Source organism: Carassius gibelio, chromosome B3 (assembly GCF_023724105.1).
Source record: "Carassius gibelio isolate Cgi1373 ecotype wild population from Czech Republic chromosome B3, carGib1.2-hapl.c, whole genome shotgun sequence".
Taxonomy (NCBI): domain Eukaryota; kingdom Metazoa; phylum Chordata; class Actinopteri; order Cypriniformes; family Cyprinidae; genus Carassius; species Carassius gibelio.
The window spans coordinates 38,317,712-38,337,868 of record NC_068398.1 but is presented as its reverse complement, the minus strand read 5'-3'; the positions used below and the strand labels follow the sequence as shown (position 1 = coordinate 38,337,868).

The 20,157-nt window shown below is 36.9% G+C and overlaps 1 protein-coding gene across 3 annotated transcripts in view; it reads right to left on the bottom strand.

Annotated features, from left to right (window-relative positions):
* The window catches only part of LOC127953356 (zinc finger protein 271-like), a 104,059-nt gene that overhangs the window by 66,497 nt on the left and 17,405 nt on the right, over positions 1-20,157 (bottom strand). Inside the window, exon 2 of one of the 3 annotated variants that reach the window (XR_008153146.1) lies at positions 15,896-18,566. Coding sequence is in view for 1 of the 3 variants with exons in the window: in XM_052552577.1 (XP_052408537.1) it covers positions 16,666-18,566 (1,901 nt within the window). In the remaining 2 variants the exon portion in view is untranslated. Of the gene's footprint in view, positions 1-14,802; positions 18,567-20,157 lie in introns of those variants that run through there. The other 2 variants (XR_008153145.1, XM_052552577.1) reach the window with 2 other exon arrangements.

Here is a 20,157-nt window from a genome sequence, read left to right as displayed (position 1 = left end):
CAGTGCACCCGAGACCCGTCGACCCAGGACCTGTACGGGTTCGGGTCTATATTTTAAATCATCAGCTCGGTACGGGTCGGGTCCGAATCTATTACCTCGGGTCCTGGGTCTGTTTAACATTGTGTCTAATACCTGTGCGATCGGAGTCATCGGACTCGGAGAACAAACACCGTGATCAAACACTGCTTGAGTTTTTTGTAACTTACAACTAAAATTAGGAAAAGGAAAAGGAAAGTGTGAGCCAAAAAAAGCACTCTCTCTCTCGCTCTCTCTGCCGTTAGAAGCAGAGTGCATGCATGGTTATAATGACTGCAGACTTGACACACTTATATTTAATATATTTCAAATCAGCAACACAATCTGAGGTGAATTGTAACATGAATGTTTTCTATGACGCTCAAATTGCGTTAAACATATTTTAGGTTGATACAGCTAGCACGCATGTGCAGTCTCCAGCATGTTTCATGTTTCTATGTCAATGTGAAGGGAGGGACACAATGACTTTGACCGCCAAACCGTGCTTTACATTTTCTCCCATTTTTATAATAATATAAATGAACCGTTTAATCTTAAAGTTTTATTGGTCAGATTCAGACTAAACGCAGAGCAGAGAGCACAGAGATTATAGCAAATAAATAACGTCAGGCCATTATTATAGTTCAAAAGGGCAAAGAGTCGAAGTTATTATGCGAGTTAACTGGAGTCAGAATGTACATGTGCACAGCTGCATTTGTCATCCGTCACAGTGACGTCAAGTGGACTTTTGAAGCTGAAATAATGAGTGGATTAAGCTTGGACTTGGAATAACGAGAGGAATAACATGGATAACTTTCTTGCCACAGGAGAGACTACGGCTCCTTAAATTAGGTAAGACAAAAAGCTGAATTTTTGCAACAAGTTTATTGACTTGTAATAGCGATTTAAGGTGGAATATGTGACAATCAGGTCCAGTCGGGTCTGTGTCAGTGGCGAGGCCAGAAATTTAAAACTGAGTGGACCTTGGTGGAATAGGGTGGACCTCAATCAGTGATGTGCAGATCGTCTCATTACCCGTGGGCCCCGAAGGGGCAGTATGCTGCGTGCAATTCCCTATATATAGCCTATATTAAATATTTGGAATATATATTCTATGGCGTTATTTTACTGACAAATGTCAGAAGTGCATTATTGTAGCACGAAAGCACAGTAATACAATGTGCGGCCTATATATGTGGTGTACTTTGATTGATATAGCCTATGTACTGTATATGAAGAGTTCAGATATATATATGGGTCAAAGACGAGACGTCACCATTTTGGTGTCCGCATCAAATACAATTTACAAAAGTGATTTTACATACAAAAAAAATCATATTAAATGCAAGTAAAATGTCTACTTACATGTTTCAGATAAGTTTTGTGAAAATACAATGACAAAATGAGTTAAATAATGCTGCAAAGTGTAAAATTGTCATTCAGCGTAATGATCCGGACTATGATTTTACTAATACATTTTTAAATAAATGTATAAAATACCATGTTAAAAAAATATTTGCTTCCTTGGCATGTTCACGTAAGTGTTGGCTGTATTATATTAAAAGGACTATGTGTTATTTTTTTCGTTAAATATTGAAATAACTAGGGGACTTTTGTCCCGAATATGCAGTTTGTCGGAGGTCATTCAGTGTAACGGGATCAGGAAGCCATTTTGAAATTAAATAAACAACCAATAGTCATCAAGCAGTCTGTGACATCATCAAGAGGCTCCCTGAAGACCGTGTGGTGATTCAGCAAGGTAAGTTTATTGCTCTTAAATATTTGATAATTTCACCTTTTCATAGTGTGGTATCTTGAGTTACAAAAACGAATGTCATTCAGTGAAATGCCAAAAAACACTTTTATTGTTAGATTTTTTGAAAAATAAGTAGATGTTGTGAATAATGATGAATAACCTTTCTGGTCAAGTTCACTGTTTGATATAGGTGGCTAGTTGTTAGCTAGCAATATTAGCTTAAGTAGAAGTTTCGTCATTCAGGGTAATGTTTTGTCATTCGGTGTAATGCAAATTGTCTGTTACACCACAGTGTCATCCATTACACTGAATGACAGTGTCACTGTTTAGATAACATTTTAGCATTTTATTTATATTTAAGATAAATGAGTGATATTTAGCACCAAAAAAAAATATATCAAACTTCATAAATATTAATGTTTTAATGCATTTTTGTCTTTTTGGTACTGATTTCTTTTAGATGCCCACAAACAAAGAGAGAGTTTCTAGGCACCGGCAGAAAGTTAATGCAGACCCAGTAGCTAGGGCAGCGCTTTTAGCAAGGAGACGAGAGAGGTATCGAGGAGTGCAATGTCAAAATGATAGGGCTGGGTTTAAAAAGATAGATTTCTCGATTTTAATCAATTCTAATTTTGAAGAAACAATACTGATTTGTAAATCCCAAGAATCAATCTTTAAGTCTATGCTGTTTTCAGCTGATGTTAATCAATATCAAATTGATTTGATATTAAATCAAATCATTAAATTTGTGTCAAAGCCTAGCCCTACAGAATAATAGTTTACCACTGTTTTTAGATAGACTCCACCCTACCTATACCACAAGTTAAGAGAGGCCAGAGAGGGATTCTCCACCCATAATACCAATCCTGATAACATGTCATTTATGTTGCCAAACAGAAAGTATTTTTAATTAATAACACGGTTTATATAGATCTATGTCAGTAATTTTATGTCAATAATTACCTGGAATCTGTATTTCAGCTACCAGAGAAGAAAGCAAGCTGCCTTGGCTGCAAATCCTGATCACCCGTCAATCAGGAATTTATCAGATGCTGCAGCTGAGAAGAGGCGAAAGCAATGGCAGGAAAATCTAAGAAAACACAGGGCAGAAGCAAAACGTATAAGGGCAGTTCTGGATCTTACACCAGATTCCATTGAAGAGTCTCTTGAGGAAAATATTGAAAGACCCTCTCCTGCAGAACCCACTCACCAGCTTCAGTCTCAGCCAGAACCTCCGTTAGCATTTTCCACCCCTAAAGAGAAAAAAAGCTTTCTAACAGGTGCAAAAGACTGAAAAAGCTCAATTTAAACTTGAGAAAACAGCTCTTCCAATTGAAAAAACAACTAGCCCAAGCTAAAAAAAAATGAAAAGTTAAGGAAGGATTTACAAAGGTCAAAGAAACAGAGTAGGGTGAAAATGGCCAGTAAGAGGAAAGGGAATTTGAAGGAAAAGTCAACACGACGAGAAAAGGTCCATTCTTTTCTCAGTAGAGATGAGAACAGCCGACAGCTGTCTGGTAAGAAAGACAAAAACTAAACTTCAGAGACGCATCCTCACCAAGACACTGAAAGAACTCCATGGAGAGTATAACTCAGAGGTGGCCAGAGAGGACTCCATATCCTACAGACAGTTCTTACGTTTAAGGCCATTTCACATCACTGAGCCAAAAGCAAATGATCAGAACACATGTGCCTGTACAGATCATGAGAATTTTAAACTTCTGGTCGAAAAACTCAAGCAAAAAGGGTTGCTTAAAACATCAAGCATTTCTGAGCTAATAGCAGCCATTGTCTGTGACCCCCACCAAAGAAACTGCATGTACCGTGTATGTGCCAAGTGCTGCTATAATGAAATTGAGGCTGATGTGCCTGAAGAATCTGTAAAGATTATGTGGCAACAGTGGGAAAGACAGAAGACTGTAGAAGGGGATAAGCCATTCACCTACATTGTGAAGAAGACAAACAATGGGACCTGGGATGATCTACTGAAAGTCTTTAATAGGAAGCTTGACTCTCTAGCAAGACACCAGTATAATTGGCTCCACCAGGCAGAACAGTGTAGATGTCTTAAAGAGACCCTGTCTGATGAAGAGGCTGTTCTCCACATGGACTTTTCAGAAAACTATGCCTGCAAATTGGCCACTGAAGTGCAGGCATTTCATTTTGGTGGCAACCGAAGACAGGCTACCATTCACACAAGTGTAGCATACACAAATAAGAGTCACCAGTCCTATGTTACAATTTCAAATTCTTTACGTCATGATGAGCGTGTTATCTGGGCTCACCTCAAACCAGTACTGCAGAATTTGAGGGAACAAAATCCTTCAATCACCACACTACACTGCATGAGTGATGGCCCAGTAACTCAGTACAGAAATCGCAAGAATTTTTACCTGCTCAGCACAGTTCCTTTTCTCTTTGGGTTCAAAAAAGTGACATGGAACTTCTCAGAGAAAAGTCATGGCAAAGGGGCACCAGATCGAGTTGGTGGTGCTGCCAAGAGATGTGCTGATGACTTTGTACAAAAGGGAGGAGATATCCAGGACCCAAAAGATCTCTTCAATGTCCTTCAAGACAAAGCATCAAGCATCAAATACTTTTGGATTGATGAGACTGAGGAAAGCAGATATGACGAAGCTGTTCCAAATGAGTTGCCACTTGTGAAGGGCACTTTAAAAATCCACCAAATTGTGGCAGACAAGCCTGGGATGATCCACCGTCGAGAGTTATCCTGTTTCTGCTCCAGAATAAATGCTACTTGTGAATGTGGACCATCAGTGCAGATTGACTTCCAAACAGAGGCTTCTGGAACAAATACAGAAGCCTCTGTGACATTGGAACCTGATGATGACTTATCCGGCAAATTTGTAGTGGTCCTCAATGATGGCAAGCCCTTTGTTGGGCAGGTTTTGGGGGCTGAAGGTGATGAGTTAGAGGTTAACTGCATGTATCAAAGTGGAGCTGGAAAGAATGCATTTGTGTGGCCTGAGACACCAGACAAACTATTTTACTTCACATCTGATGTGAAGGCAATAGTGTCTGAACCTGAGCCATTAACCCTGAGGAAGTCCAAACTCACTACAGCAGACTGGGAGAAATTTATTGAGTAGGCATCTCTCTCTCTCTCTCTCTGTCTCTCTGCCTCTGTCTCTCTCTCTCAATGATTGTATTACCACCATCTCTGTTCTTGATGAAATCTCTAAATCACTATCTGTTATTGATAAAATGAGAGAAATTTATTGTATTACCACCACAATTGTTAAGGTGTGTGTTTGTTTGTCCTTCAAGTTCCAATTTGTCAGTTAAATGAGGGATATTTATTATATTACCACCAGTTTGTTTCAAAATTGTGAAGGTGTGTGTTTTTTATATATATTTTATTTACAACTTTTTACATGATGTACAAATTAAAACAAAGAAAATCAAACAATACAACCATACAAAAAAAAAACAAAAAAACAATGGGGGATGGACTAATATAAACAAGACCTAATCATACATGAATTGTTACAAAGAGAACAATAATTATACATTATTCAGACTTTGAGGAAATCCACAAAGGGCTGTCATATAGATTGAAATTGGCGGCGAGATTTGGACTCCAAGGACCGTATCCTTTCCAGTTGTATGACGTGAAACTATTCACTTAACCACACTTTGAATGATGGAGAGTCCGGAGATTTCCAGTTTAAAAGTATAATTTTTTCGCAAGAGTCATACCCATCAATAGAGGTCGTTGCTGAGATCTTGGAAGACCATTCAATGACTCAGAGGATCTGAGAATTGCAAGACTATGGTCCGGTTTAATCTCTTTTTTTTTAAAACTTTTGAAAAGAAATCAAATGTAGCAGACCAAAAATTAAACAGTTTGTGACAAAACCAAAACATGTGTGACAAAGAACCCTCCTCTGATTTACATCTGTCACAAATTGGAGAGATAGAATTATATATCTTATTCAATTTCGTTTTGGAATAATATAGTCTATGTATCACTTTAAATTGAATCAACCTGTGCCTCACATTTATTGAGCAATCTTGAATCTTATTGAGACTATCATTCCAGGTTTCATCAGACACTTCTTCCTCAAAATCCTTAGCCCAGGCTTCTTTTATATGATTGGTGTTCACAGGCAGTTGGAAGGAATTAACACATTGTGAGATCAGATGTTTAGAGCTTGGATTTACCAAAAAAATGTGTTCAAATGTATTAATCTCAGGTTTGTCAGTAAATTGTGGGATAACCGTTTGAACATAATGTCTTACTTGTAAATATCGAAAGAAGTCAGATCTTGGGAGATTAAATACAGATTGTAGTTGATTAAAAGATGCAAATTTACTATCTACATAAAGATCCCTAATAGACATCAGACCTTTATTTTTCCATTCAATAAAACGTCGGTCTAACTGAGAGGGTTTAAACGTGTGATTGTTAGCGATGGGTGTAAGAACAGAGACGGCAGGTGATTTAAGATGTTTCCTTATCTGATTTAATATTCGTGATGAATTTTTAAGTATTAAATTGTTACCAATTAGTTTTGTTGAGGAAGAAACTTTTGAGAAAATTAAAACTGGGAGACACGATGTTGTAAGAGAAAACGTCTCTAATCTAAGCCATAAAGGGTCTGCCACAGAGAAAGTTTCACCAGGAATACCCCTCTGCCAGTAAGATAGAACCCTGGCATTTGCTGCCCAATAATAATATTTAAAGACTGGAAGTCCTAGCCCTCCCATCTGAGTGGGTTTCTGCAGGTGCGCTTTTGCTATTCGGGGAGTCTTATAAGCCCAAATAAACGGTAAGATAACTGAGTCCACAAGCTTGAAAAAAGATAGAAGGTGTGTGTTTGTCCTTCAAATTCCAAGTTCTCAATGAAATGTGAGCTATTGATTTTACAGTATTACCACCAGTTCAATTAATTTTTACGAATATGATATGCACTGTGGAATAAAATGATTATTCATTTCAGCATCTGCTTCTGTGATTTGTTTAGGAATTTAATTATATAAAATATAAGAATAATATTCAAAACATTGCAATATGGAAACAATGACACTATTTTCTAAATTTTTGTCAAAAATGTCATTCAGCATAACAAACCATGGTCATTCGGCGTAACATATATTTATGTAGAAATGAAACAATATACTTATTCTGAGCTGTACTTATTAAAATATGTAAAATAATATGTGATCCTACAAAATTGTATTTTATTTGAATTGATTTTTACTTCCTTACAAAAACTTCTTGCTGACAAATGGGTAAAACCTAATGGTTTAAAGCATATTGGCGAAGTATAATGCTTTAAAATGACAAATAATTTGTATTTGGGGTCTGCACTGTGATCTATAGAGTCCTGTAATATTTCATCAAATAATAGTTTTTCTAAAAAATGTCTGATAATATTTTTTTGACGACCACATTAATTTTAAGAATCATATGCTTGTTTGTTTAGATAAATTGTTCAGAAGGGTTTGACTTGAGAAGTTATTTACAAATAATCCAAACACCTGATTACTTTTTGTAATACAATTAAATTGTAAAGAATTACAGATCCATCTTTGAAATCTGATTGGTTGATAACTTTTGACAATGTTTAATTCAGGTTTGAAAATAATTTATAGCTATCTAAAGCGCATCAACCTAGAGAGATTTGAGCGTGCACAGGACACAGTTGAGCCAGAGGAGAGACAAGTTTTAAGTGAGCGCGCTGTTTTCAGACGAGAGCAGCATATATCTGAGCGCGCGTCCGGTTTTGTGCAAGATCAAGAAAATCTGTGCATGAGTGGATAGACTTGCGCTCACACATTTTATTAATGTGCTTTCGCACTAAAATAATGCGCTCTCGACATTTGTCAGTAAAATAATGCCATATATTTTCATATTTTATTAGGTTCTTTGATAAGGTTAAAATACAAAGACAAAGTAACAAGACATCAGTGTTAAGTAATTGTGTTCATTTTAAACTGGATTTCTGACAGGCGTTATACCTTTCGAGATTGGCTAAACGTACTACTAAGCTTATTGATTGGCTGTTGCAGTAGGGCAATTATATGAAAGTTTTCGCTCTACAGTAATTATCTTTTTATGAATTGTCATATATGCAATTTTTTTTTGTCTGTTCTGATCAGGTGGGCCAGTGCCACTCTGGCCCTTATGTAGCCTCGCCCCTGGTCTGTGTCTTCAAAGCAGGTTCGTGTCCAGCTTTCAAATAATATACGGGTCTGGGTAGGCATTTCTCGGATCTACACGGGTCCGGGTCCAGCTTTTGAAATAATAGATGGGTCCGGGTCGGTTCTGTGTAGTACATTTTTCGGGTACATCTTTCGGGTTCGGGTTTCGGGTTCGAGCGCAAATTTTTGGACCCGTGAAGACCTCTACTGGACAGTATTCAATTATCTCCAGTTGTTCATATCGCGGTAATCTAATATGGTTTTAAAGATAAAAAGATTAAACATAACCAGGGGGAATATTATCATTATTTATCGTCAAAATGGTAATCGTTACATCCCAACTTGAAAAATAAACATTATCTTTTTTTCAAGATATATTTTTATCCATTATCTTTAAGTTTTTACAGAGAATAAAGGTAATCTTCAAAACCAGCAGATGATAAACACAAATATGTAGTTATTCCTCAAAGAACAATGTCACAATTGTATTCTTGTATATCATTTTGTTTCATGATATAAATTATAAAATTGGGTTGCTTATGAGCTTCCTAAGTTTTATAAGTCATACAATGCATATGTACTGTGAGATTCTGTGGCTTTCGTTATTTTATTTGAATACATTATTTGTTTTCTGTTCCTTTCTGAATAGACACCAACTCATCCATGCACATCACATCCCCTGTACAGCCTGGAATATAACATTTATTTCCATGATTATCCACGCTATCCATTTCTTCACAATATATCTGCAGAACTTCTGATGATTCGGCTGACATAAGCAAATGTTGGGGGTGTAACTATTAGTGATCCAGACTGTAACATCACAGTCGGTGTCTGATTCTGATTCAACTATTCTTCAGTGGTCTTTTGCATGCACAAGATTTACACAAGGAGAAAACAATGGTGTTTGAGCCTCATATAATGTCACCTCCATGTACATAACTGTTATTATTCATCTATGTCAAGGTAAATACAGTTTTTAATTCTATGTCACCTTTAAACAAGTACTACAACACTTATTTACATGCAATCACTCTCTCAATAATGCATGCAAACAAATGTAATACAGCGCTACTTCATCTGTATCTGATTTTGAATGAGCAGAAATCTGTAAGAAATGCATTGATCCGTAGGTAAAATAACTGACAAAAACATACTTTTATTTTCATCTCAAACTAAATTTGCACCCCAAAAAGCAGCAATTATACATTTTAATGCTGACAACCACGTTATTGGATTGTCATGTGGTAGAAAAAAAGGTTGCAAACTAGTGTTCTGATAAACCACTTTGAAACTCTCCTCTTATTTTATTTTTTAATATATGTTATGAACAGAACAGTGCTATTTCAAACATACTGAAATACTTCAGACATGGAGCGGTGTTTCTGATATCAGTGAGCGTGGAGTGGAGCAGGAGCAGGATAGACGTCAGTGATGTGTTCGGCTGTGGTCGAGGAAAATTAAATAAAAACACTGTTGTTAAAATATGTAATATTCACATATGAAAGTTTATTACTTATGAATTTCTGTGTGTTTCTTAGAATGATTTCAAGGAGGATAAATGTTAAGCCAATGAGCATGTGCTTATATTTTCTCTAAGGTACACCGAATTACACCATATTTTAGATTTGACACATTTACTAGGTGGGCAATATTTATATAATAAGAATATTATTCTAAATAAATTGTGGTACCAGAGCATTAAAAGTGGTAGTCTATTTTAGTGAGCTGCTTATATTTTAATTTTTGGGGAAAAATATATTTGTCTGTACACTGATTAAGAAATTGTTGTGCGTTTTATAAATTATTTACTTTAAGTAAAACATTAAGGCACTGTATAATTTCGCTCCCATTATTTTGGCCTAATTAAAACAAGAAACGAATAAATTAAACCTGCACGATTTAACGAAATCCTTGAAACTCTAAAGAATGGACCGATTAATAAAACGTCCTCAAATTTAAACTCAAGTTCTCTTATTATAATCAGCAAAATGCACAAAATAAAAAAAAAGCTTAATTAATTGACAACTTCAGTGATTTTAAAGGGAGCCTTCTTTAATTGCTTTCATATAATTCAAGTAAAAAAAAAAAAATTCAGCTGCTTTTAAATGCATGTGTATCATATTCCTTGCTGTGTGCCCGATGCTGAGTGCGAGGCACATCAATTATTCTTATTTGTCTACTTATTATTATTATTATGTATTAATGTTGGATAATTGCATATAAAATACTATTTACTTTGTAATGCATATGCAAAATATTAATAATTATTCATATTCAAATTATTAACGCACATGCATGACAGGGAGGTGCCCTCTCGATCACTTGAAATTTTTCCTGATAATTAAATAAATGAAAATTGGGGTGTCTCACATAGATGAGAAATATATCTACAGAAACCTTGAAATGTCTTATGAACGAAATCAATTCAAAACGAAAGCATAATGTAATCTGTGAAGGTTGCATTTCTCTCTAAAGTTGCGTCCATGTGGAGAGAGACAGCACTGGGAATTTCATCTTGAAGCCGACAAGAAAACATTCATTTATTAATAAATAATTAAAAGGTCTCCTTTTTCACAATTATTAAGCTACTTCTGCCTGTGCCTTGCGGCAAACTTAATGCATGTGCTTGAGCGCAGAATATATTGAGACTCATTATGGATTGTAGATGGAAATTTAATATAAACCTGCGATTAGTTGAATAATGACAAATGAACAACTAGTAACTAGAAAAATCTTTTGTGGGGCCTGACCTATTAAATACTCTCAAGACATCTCTGTTCAATTTTTTTAAACATTTTATACGCATTTGCAAAAATTCTTCTTTCAGAATCGTCTGGAACGAAGAAATGTATTAACACTGATTTTTCCTCTGAAACACAAAAACGAAAATTGAAATAAAATGTATATTTTTATAGAAAGGCAAACCCCTCTATGCATATATATTATTGCTTTTGGCTTGTGCATTGTAAGTACAAATAGTAATAACAAATATAGCTGCAAGCAGCAATTACAGGGCCAAGCACTCCACCGGCAAATTAATGAGCGATAACAGCAATTTTAGGATTATTGTAATTGATCGATCAGCATCACACACCTGTAGGTCATAGATAGATGCTTAGACAAAAAGACTGATATAGTCCTGATGAAGATCAAACGATCGAAACGTTGCCATTAAAGTATTTTTTATTGTTTTGCAAGTTGATAGTGTGCTGATTTTCTTGTTTTTCTCAGGATTATTGTAATTGAAATGGCTAAAAAAATAAATACAATCTCTAAAAGCATGATTACTTGGCTTATCAAGTTTGACCAATAGGTGTCGCTGTTATCAAATCAATTTTGTGTACTCTGTGTGACTTGTCAATGACACACACAAAGTTTGGTATCAATATGCCAAAGCATTGCAGAGATACAGCCTCAAGTGTCATTTTGGCATCATGCCTCAAATTCGTGGCTGTGTTTTACGAAAACCGTTTTGTCTAAAAATCCATACATTTTGTCAAAACTGTCTGAAGATCATCTGACTACATTTTGGTGAAAATCAGACCAACGGTTGATGAGGAGTTAAAAAAAGTATATTTTCAATATAAATCAAAATGGTGGACAGGAAGATCCAGCTTACTCTGGCATATTTGGTATATTTGTTGTTGGCATAAGCCAGGGAATATTTTGAGACCAGTTTTATTGCAATAGGATAATGCAATAAAAGGTTATTAGCATTTTCATAAGTGTAAAGATTATTAGTTAATGATTGGTTTATTACTCTTGACCAATAGGTGGCGCTGTTACAAAATTGATGTGGCATGGTCAGTGTGAGGTGACAATGACAAATACAAAGTTTGGTGCAAACATGTCAAAGCTTTGCTGAGTTACAGCCTCAAATGCATTTTGGTATCCTTCCAGCAAATTCGATGATGCGCTAAATGAGAACCGTGCCGTGTATCGGCAAAAAATCCATTACTTTTTGCCAGTGGGGTCTGAAGATGATCCGCGTCAAATTTGGTGAAAATCTGACTAACGGTGTAGAAGGAGTTTGAAAAAGTACGTTTTCAACAAATCAAAAATGGCGGACAGGATGTATGGCCAATTTTGGTATAATTGGTATTGATGTTCTCTGTATGGCCCAAAGAATATAGGGAGACCATTTTGATTTCAATAGTCTAATTTATTCAAAGGTTTCATAATAACTTTTTGAGTACCTTCAGGGCATGGAGTCGAAGATTTTTGTAATTATTTTCGTAACGAAACGATAATGCGTTCAAAAATTACAGCATTTTAAAACATAATTCAAAATTGCCGACACAGGAAAACTGGATATCATTCGACTCGACATGACTCACTGAATCTAAAGAGACCAGTTGTGTGATTTATGGCCAAACCATTCAAAAATATGCATTTTTCATGTCTCCTGACCACTAGGTGGCGCTCCGTCAAAACATTGCAGGTAGTCTCAGGTCATGGTTATTAGGACACACACCAAGTTTGGTCTCAATATTCCAAACCGTTGCTGAGATATAGCCTCACGTGCATTTTAGCATGCTTTTCGTCAAATGTGTTCACGTGTCATTCGAGAACGGTTGGACGAATCAACTTGAATTCCATAAATTTTTGCTAGCATTGTCTGAATATGATCTGAGCCAATTTTTGTGAAAATCAGACAAACCGTCTTGCACGAGTTTGAACAAGTCGATTTTTCATATAATTCAAAATAGCAAAAAAACTAAACCTTGCGATTTTTGAATTGTGGGGTTGAGCCAAGGATTCAGAGAAAAAAAAAAAATTATTTTCTGGCTTACGGTTCAAAAGTTATTAGCATAGAAGCATTGAAACTTTGGACAAGTGGTGGCACTAGAGTTGGAGTTAGAGACTTCAAATTTGCTATGGTTAATGTTGGGACTTCCCTCTATCAGTGCTGAGTATGTGAGCGGAGTGGAGTGGCAACAATTTCCCCTCCGCGCTCAGAGCATTTAATAATCACTCCGCTCCAGCTTCACAATTTCCCGCTCCCGCTCCACTCCGCGCTCAGTGATACCAGAAACACCGCTCCGCCTTCGATCCGTGGCTAAAGTATTTCAGTATGTTTGAAATGTTATGTTCATAACGTAGCCTATATTAAAATTAAAAATAAAATAACGGGAGAGTTTCAAAGTGGCTTAGGCTATTGTGTGCAAACTTTTGTTTCCTACTACAGGCCAAACTAATAACATGGATGTCCGCATTAATTACTGTATTCTGCTGTGCAAATTTAGTTTGTGATGAAAATAACAGTACTTTTTTATTTTATCTAGAGATCAATGCATTTCTTACAGATTTCTGCTCATTCAAAATCAGATACAGATGTAGTAACACTGTAAGATTACATTTGTTTGAATGCATTATTGCAAAAGCGGTTGCGTGTGAATGTGCTGTAACTGTTTAAATCATGCTTTGACCCGAAAATATTCAGTAAAAGGAACAGACAAACTCCTTGAGAACTAACCTATAACTTCCCGCTCGGCTATTGTCGTCATTGTAACCTTCTGATTTGAGAGATCCATCTGTAACAAGCTATAGTTAAATATGTTTAACGTGAATACTTGCTAAATATGCAGTTATATTACGGGCCGTTGGCATGAATTGTACTCGTGATGTAGCGGTGGTGGAGCGCTCTTGAAACGAGTGAAAACCACAACGCTCCGACTTTTAAAAAAATCCGCTCCTCGCTCCTGTCAAAATCACACCGCTCCACTCCACGCTCCGCTCCCACACTCTGTATCAGTGTGCCTAATCTCACAACATTCCTGCAATCAGTTCTATGGGCTGCCATAGACTTGCGGAGGAAGAAACGGAAGAAGACATTTACATTTATTCATTTAGCTGACGGTTTTATCCAAAGCGACTTACAATTGCAATATATGTCAGAGGTCGCATCCCTCTGAGCAGCTAGGGGTTAAGTGTCTTGCTCAGGGACACATTGGTGTGTGGTCAGTGAATGGCTGCTGTTTCCAATGAATATGTGCACGAGGCACCAGCGCGATCAAACAGCTGAACTGCAAAATTTTTGGTCACACAGTAAAGACATAATTAAAAAATGCAAAGTGTTATCAGTTTGTAAAATCAAGATAATAACAGCGTTAATACGAATTATTTCTAAATGCTGGACCGTATATAGTTTCGCGAATGATGACCCATTTTGGTTGTCTATCTACTGTACATTACTTTTCTCTCCATTAAATTTATGAAATCCCAGCACACGCTCCTAATAAATATTTGTTATTACAGCATCAACATTCACAGAACAGTTATTCTTAACTAAAGCAAGTGGCTGCTGTGTGCATGGTTTATATGGTTTGGTGGAATGCCAGCAGAGCACTGCATTTGTAATCTCAGTTCATCCGAATCTCACAAATCTGTTAACACACAATAAAAATATGAATAATGAATCTACATTTTCCTCTTACTTCAAGCGAATGCTTAGTTTGTGGCTCATTATTAGCCTATTATTATTAATAACGAAACAGGCTAAAACAGTGGGATGACAAATTCTCTTATATTACACTGAACTTTTAACAAAATTAATAAGGAGAATATGTTTTATCCGCATTGTAACACAAAAAATGTTTTTAAAAGACTTTTGATTTCCCCTTTCTTTAAAACTATAGTAGCTTGTGGTTCATTGTTAGCCCATTAATTAAAACAAGCAAAAAAAAAAAAAGTACAATGGTACAAATTCTCATTGACATTTAAAGGCTTTTTACTCTTCTTGACCAAAGTTAATAAAATTGATATTGTAACCAAAATAAATAAGATATTTTCTCTCTTTTAAAACAAACGCTTAGTTTGTGGTTCAATGTTTTATTTATTTGAAATGAAAACAGCAACAATAATGACAAACTCGCTTTATTAAAGGAATATTAAAAGGAAGAAATTGAACCTTTTTTAACAAAAGTTGTGCTTTTGGATCAGTATCTCGCATCAATCCCTGTTATAGCCTAAATAGAAGCTCTGCATAGGCTTACACCTGTTTATCATGTATATTTCATATTAGTTCATTTTGCTTTTGAGCAACAAATGAATAACAATTTAATTGTTTTAGATATTTTATGTTTAGATATTTCAACTTTGCGGAGTCCCATGAATCATTTTGTTTTCCTGTATCCTGCACACACACACACATACACACACACACACACACACACAGAAGTCTTGTCCAGCGCCGCTCTTTGTTGCATCGGGTCTCGCGGGAGCAAGCCTGTAATCCACAATCACATGGGAGTTGCTTCAATGCATTTAAGGGTGTGGTCCTGGTCAAGAGAATATCCTGAACTCCAAACTGAATGTCAGAATGGGAAAGAAGGATGATTTAAGCAATTTTGAACGTGGCATGGTTGCTGTTGCCAGACGGGCCAGTCTGAGTATTTCACAATCTGCTCAGTTACTGGGATTTTAACGCACAACCATTTCTAGGGTTTACAAAGAATGGTGTGAAAAGGGAAAAACATCCAGTATGCGCAGTCCTGTGGGCGAAAATGCCTTGTTGATGCTAGAGGTCAGAGGAGAATGGGGACAACTGATTCAAGCTGATAGAAGAGCAACTTTGACTGAAATAACCACTCGTTAATAACGAGGTATGCAGCAAAACATTTGTGAAGCCACAACAGCAGAAGACCCCACCGGGTACCACTCATCTCCACTACAAATAGGAAAAAGAGGCTACAATTTGCATGAGCTCACCAAAATTGGACAGTTGAAGACTTGAAAAATGTTGCCTGGTCTGATGAGTGTCGATTTCTGTTGAGACATTCAGATGGTAGAGTCAGAATTTGGCGTAAACAGAATGAGAACATGGATCCATCATGCCTTGTTTCCACTGTGCAGGCTGGTGGGGGTGGTGGTGTAATGGTGTGGGGGATGTTTTCTTGGCACACTTTAGGCCCCTTAGTGCCAATTGGGCATCGTTTAAATGCCACGGCCTACCTGAGCAATTTTTCTGACCATCCCTTTATGTCCACCATGTACCCATCCTCTGATGGCTACTTCCAGCAGGATAATGCTCCATGTCACAAAGTTCGAATCATTTCAAATGGGTTTCTTGAACATGACAATGATTTCACTGTACTAAAATGGCCCCCACAGTCACCAGATCTCAACCCAATGGAGCATCTTTGGGATGTGGTGGAACGGGTGCTTCGTGCCCTGGATGTGCATCCCTCAAATCTCCATCAACTATCCCATCAATATGGGCCAACATTTCTAAAGAATATTTTCAGCACCTTGTTGAATCAGGTCCATGTAGAATTAAGGCAGTTCTGAAGGCGAAAGGGGGTCAAACACAGTATTACTATGGTGTTCCTAATAATCAGAAAAATCAGAAACATTATCGCGATGTGAGTTGTTTTCCAATATCGTGCTGCTCTACTAGTAATCAAGCTTACAGGCTCAGTAGCTTCTGCAGCATGAGTACAAACATGTAGTCCTCCATTGTTGTTAGTGTTAAATGACCTAGCGGTGTCTGACTATAGTAGAGAAGTGGGTTGATGACATCATTGTTTTAGAAAACATATGGATTGGCAGTACAAAAAAACACAAAGGTGTCATTTTCAGATTTATCCACTCTGGGACCTGGTTTTAAAAAATAATAATAAAAAAAATAGGGTTTTCACTCCCCCATATGCCGGATCCGTCTGGACCAAATTCATATACCATATGAAATATATTTACATATACAGCTAAATGCGTCTCCGCGATTACGGGGACTTACTGTGATTGTTTTTTGTATGACTGTGTATAACAGATGACTTAATGGAACGCTTTCCACGTACATTGCGGTGATGTGCTTTCTCTCCAGTGTGGATCCTCTCATGTGTTTTCAGACTTGATAAATCATAGAATCTCTTGTCACAGTGTGAACACTTGTAAGGTTTCTCTCCAGTGTGGATCCTCTCATGTCTTTTCAGACTTGATAACACACTGAATCTCTTGTCACAGTGTGAACACTTATAATGTTTCTCTCCAGTGTGAAATCTCTCATGTGTTTTCAGATGTGATAAATTACTGAATCTCTTGTCACAGTGTGAACACTTGTAAGGTTTCTCTCCAGTGTGGATCCTCTCATGTCTTTTCAGACTTGATAACACACTGAATCTCTTGTCACAGTGTGAACACTTATGTTTCTCTCCAGTGTGAAATCTCTCATGTGTTTTCAGACTTGATAAATCACTGAATCTCTTGTCACAGTGTGAACATTTGTAAGGTTTCTCTCCAGTGTGGATCCTCTCATGTGTTTTCAGACTTGATGACGCACCGAATCTCTTGTCACAGTGTGAACACTTATAAGGTTTCTCTCCAGTATGAATCCTCTCATGTTTTTTAAGATATCCTCTTTGACTGAATCTCTTGCCACAGTGTGAACACTTATAAGGTTTCTCTCCAGTGTGAATCGTCTCATGTGTTTTCAGACTTACTGACTGACTGAATCTCTTGTCACAGTGTGAACACTTGTAAGGTTTCTCTCCAGTGTGAATCCTCTCATGTTTTTTCAGACTTGATAAATTATAGAATCTCTTGTCACAGTGTGAACACTTGTAAGTTTTCTCTCCAGTGTGGATCCTCTCATGTTTTTTCAGACTTGATGACACACCGAATCTCTTGTCACAGTGTGAACACTTGTAAGGTTTCTCTCCAGTGTGGATCCTCTGGTGTGTTTTCAGCTCTGTTGACGCACCAAATCTCTTGTCACAGTTTGAACACTTGTAAGGTTTCTCTCCAGTGTGGATCTTCTCGTGTGTTTTCAGACTTGATGACACACCGAATCTCTTGTCACAGTGTGAACACTTGTAAAGTTTCTCTCCAGTGTGGATCCTCTCATGTGTTTTCAGACTTGATGACACACCGAATCTCTTGTCACAGTGTGAACACTTGTAAGGTTTCTCTCCAGTGTGGATCCTCTCATGTTTTTTCAGAGCTGCTGACTGACTGAATCTCTTGTCACAGTGTGAACACTTGTAAGGTTTCTCTCCAGTGTGGATCCTCTCATGTGTTTTCAGACTGACTGTATGACTGAATCTCTTGTCACAGTGTGAACACTTGTAAGGTTTCTCTCCAGTGTGGATCCTCTCGTGTTTTTTCAGATCTGCTGAATGACTGAATCTCTTGTCACAGTGTGAACACTTGTAAGGTTTCTCTCCAGTGTGGATCCTCTCATGTGTTTTCAGATTGACTGACTGACTGAATCTCTTGTCACAGTGTGAACACTTGTAAGGTTTCTCTCCAGTGTGGATCCTCTCATGTGTTTTCAGATTGACTGACTGACTGAATCTCTTGTCACAGTGTGAACACTTGTAAGGTTTCTCTCCAGTGTGGATGTTCATGTGATCCTTAAGGTTTGATGATTGTTTGAAAATCTTCCCGCACTGATTGCAAGTGAATGGTTTCTCTCCAGTATGAACTTTCATGTGATGCTTAAGATTTGATTTACATGTGAAACTCTTTCCACACTGAGTGCAGGTGAAAGATACCTTAACTCTTTTTTTCTTTAAATCTTTCTGTTTGGTTTGAGAGCAAGTCAAAGTTTTCCCACCAGTTTTGACATTATTTTTCTCCTCAACTTCACTTGATTCTTCATTGTCCTCTTTTTCTTTGATGAACTCTAAAATAAAAAAGTAAAAATTATATATTTTTGGTATATAGACACACACACACACACACACACACAGTACAGACCAAAAGTTTGGACACACCTTCACAAGAGTCCTGAACCCAATCGAGATGGTTTAGGGGTGAGCTGGACCGCAGACAGAAGGCAAAAGGGCCAACAAGTGCTAAGCATCTCTCGGGGAACTCGTTCAAGACTTTTGGAAGACCATTTCAGGTCATTACCTCTTGAAGCTCGTCAAGAGATGGCCAAGAGTGTGCAAAGCAGTAATCAAAGCTAAAAGGTGGCTACTTTGAAGAACCTACAATATGACATATTTTCAGTTGTTTCACACTTTTTTGTTATGTATATAATTCCATCTATAATTCCACATGTGTTAATTCATAGTTTTGATGCCTTCAGTGTGAATCTACAATTTCCATAGTCATGAAAATAAAGAAAACTCTTTGATTGAGAAGGTGTGTCCAAACTTTATATATATATGTGTATATATACTTTTTCTGTGAACACAAAAAGCCTATTTTCTCTTAAACACTGTCTTAATCTGAAGGTATAGATATATATATACACTCACTTTTGTCACTATATATATTTATATACTCACTTTCATCACTATATATATATTTATTAGGGGTGTAACGGTTCACAAAATACACGGTTCGGTTTGATACGATACACTGGTTTCACTGTTCGGTTCGGTATGTTTTAGAGACAGCAAAAAGAAAAAATTGGCAGATAAATTTCCTTGATTTTTTTAAAATGTTTTATTTATTAAAACTAACAATGTTTTTTGTTTTTCTTATCAGCATACTGTATAAAACAAAAACAGCTCCTTATTAAATTTTTTTTATATTGTTGTAGTAGTAATGAAAAAAAAATGAAATTTTTATATTGTTGTAGTAGTTATGAACAAATACAAAGATGTAACTCTTTTTATATGGAACTCTATAACTCTTTATATTGAGTGTGTTTTTACACAATTGGTTCTCTATAGGGCTTATGTTTTTTGGAACAAAGCAGGAATTAACGTCTGGCTGAAATGTGCTTGTGAAGGAATATTGTAATGGGGCTCAATTACATTAAGCATGTTCTTAAAACCTGCGTTTTCCACTACAGAGTAAGGCGCTCGCTCACTCAGTGCACGCTGAAGGCTTGATCCTCCAATAACCAACAGGTCTGGTGTTTGGGTGCACTTTGGATTCCCTGTAACCTATAATGGTAATGATAGAATTAATGGTAAATGGTAAGGTCTCATATCCGCGGCTATAACGCGGCTTTTTTTTGTATTCCCGCTGGTGTACCCTATTGTCATGTAACAGATGCGACCCAAGTGCACCCAAACACCAGACCTGTTGGTTATTGGAGGATCTTCTATTTCTGGTCTGTTAAATGCATTGGCCATTTTGCAACGAGCCTTCAGTGCGTACTGATTGAGCTAGGGCCTGACTGAGTAGCCTGACATAAAAATAAGTTGGTGTGTTTTTTTTCTTTGGGGGTGTCAGGGGCGTTGCCTGTTACATCGTTTGGGTTATTGGGCTACCTTGTTGAACCTATAACATTATATTTCACACAATATTTTTAATAT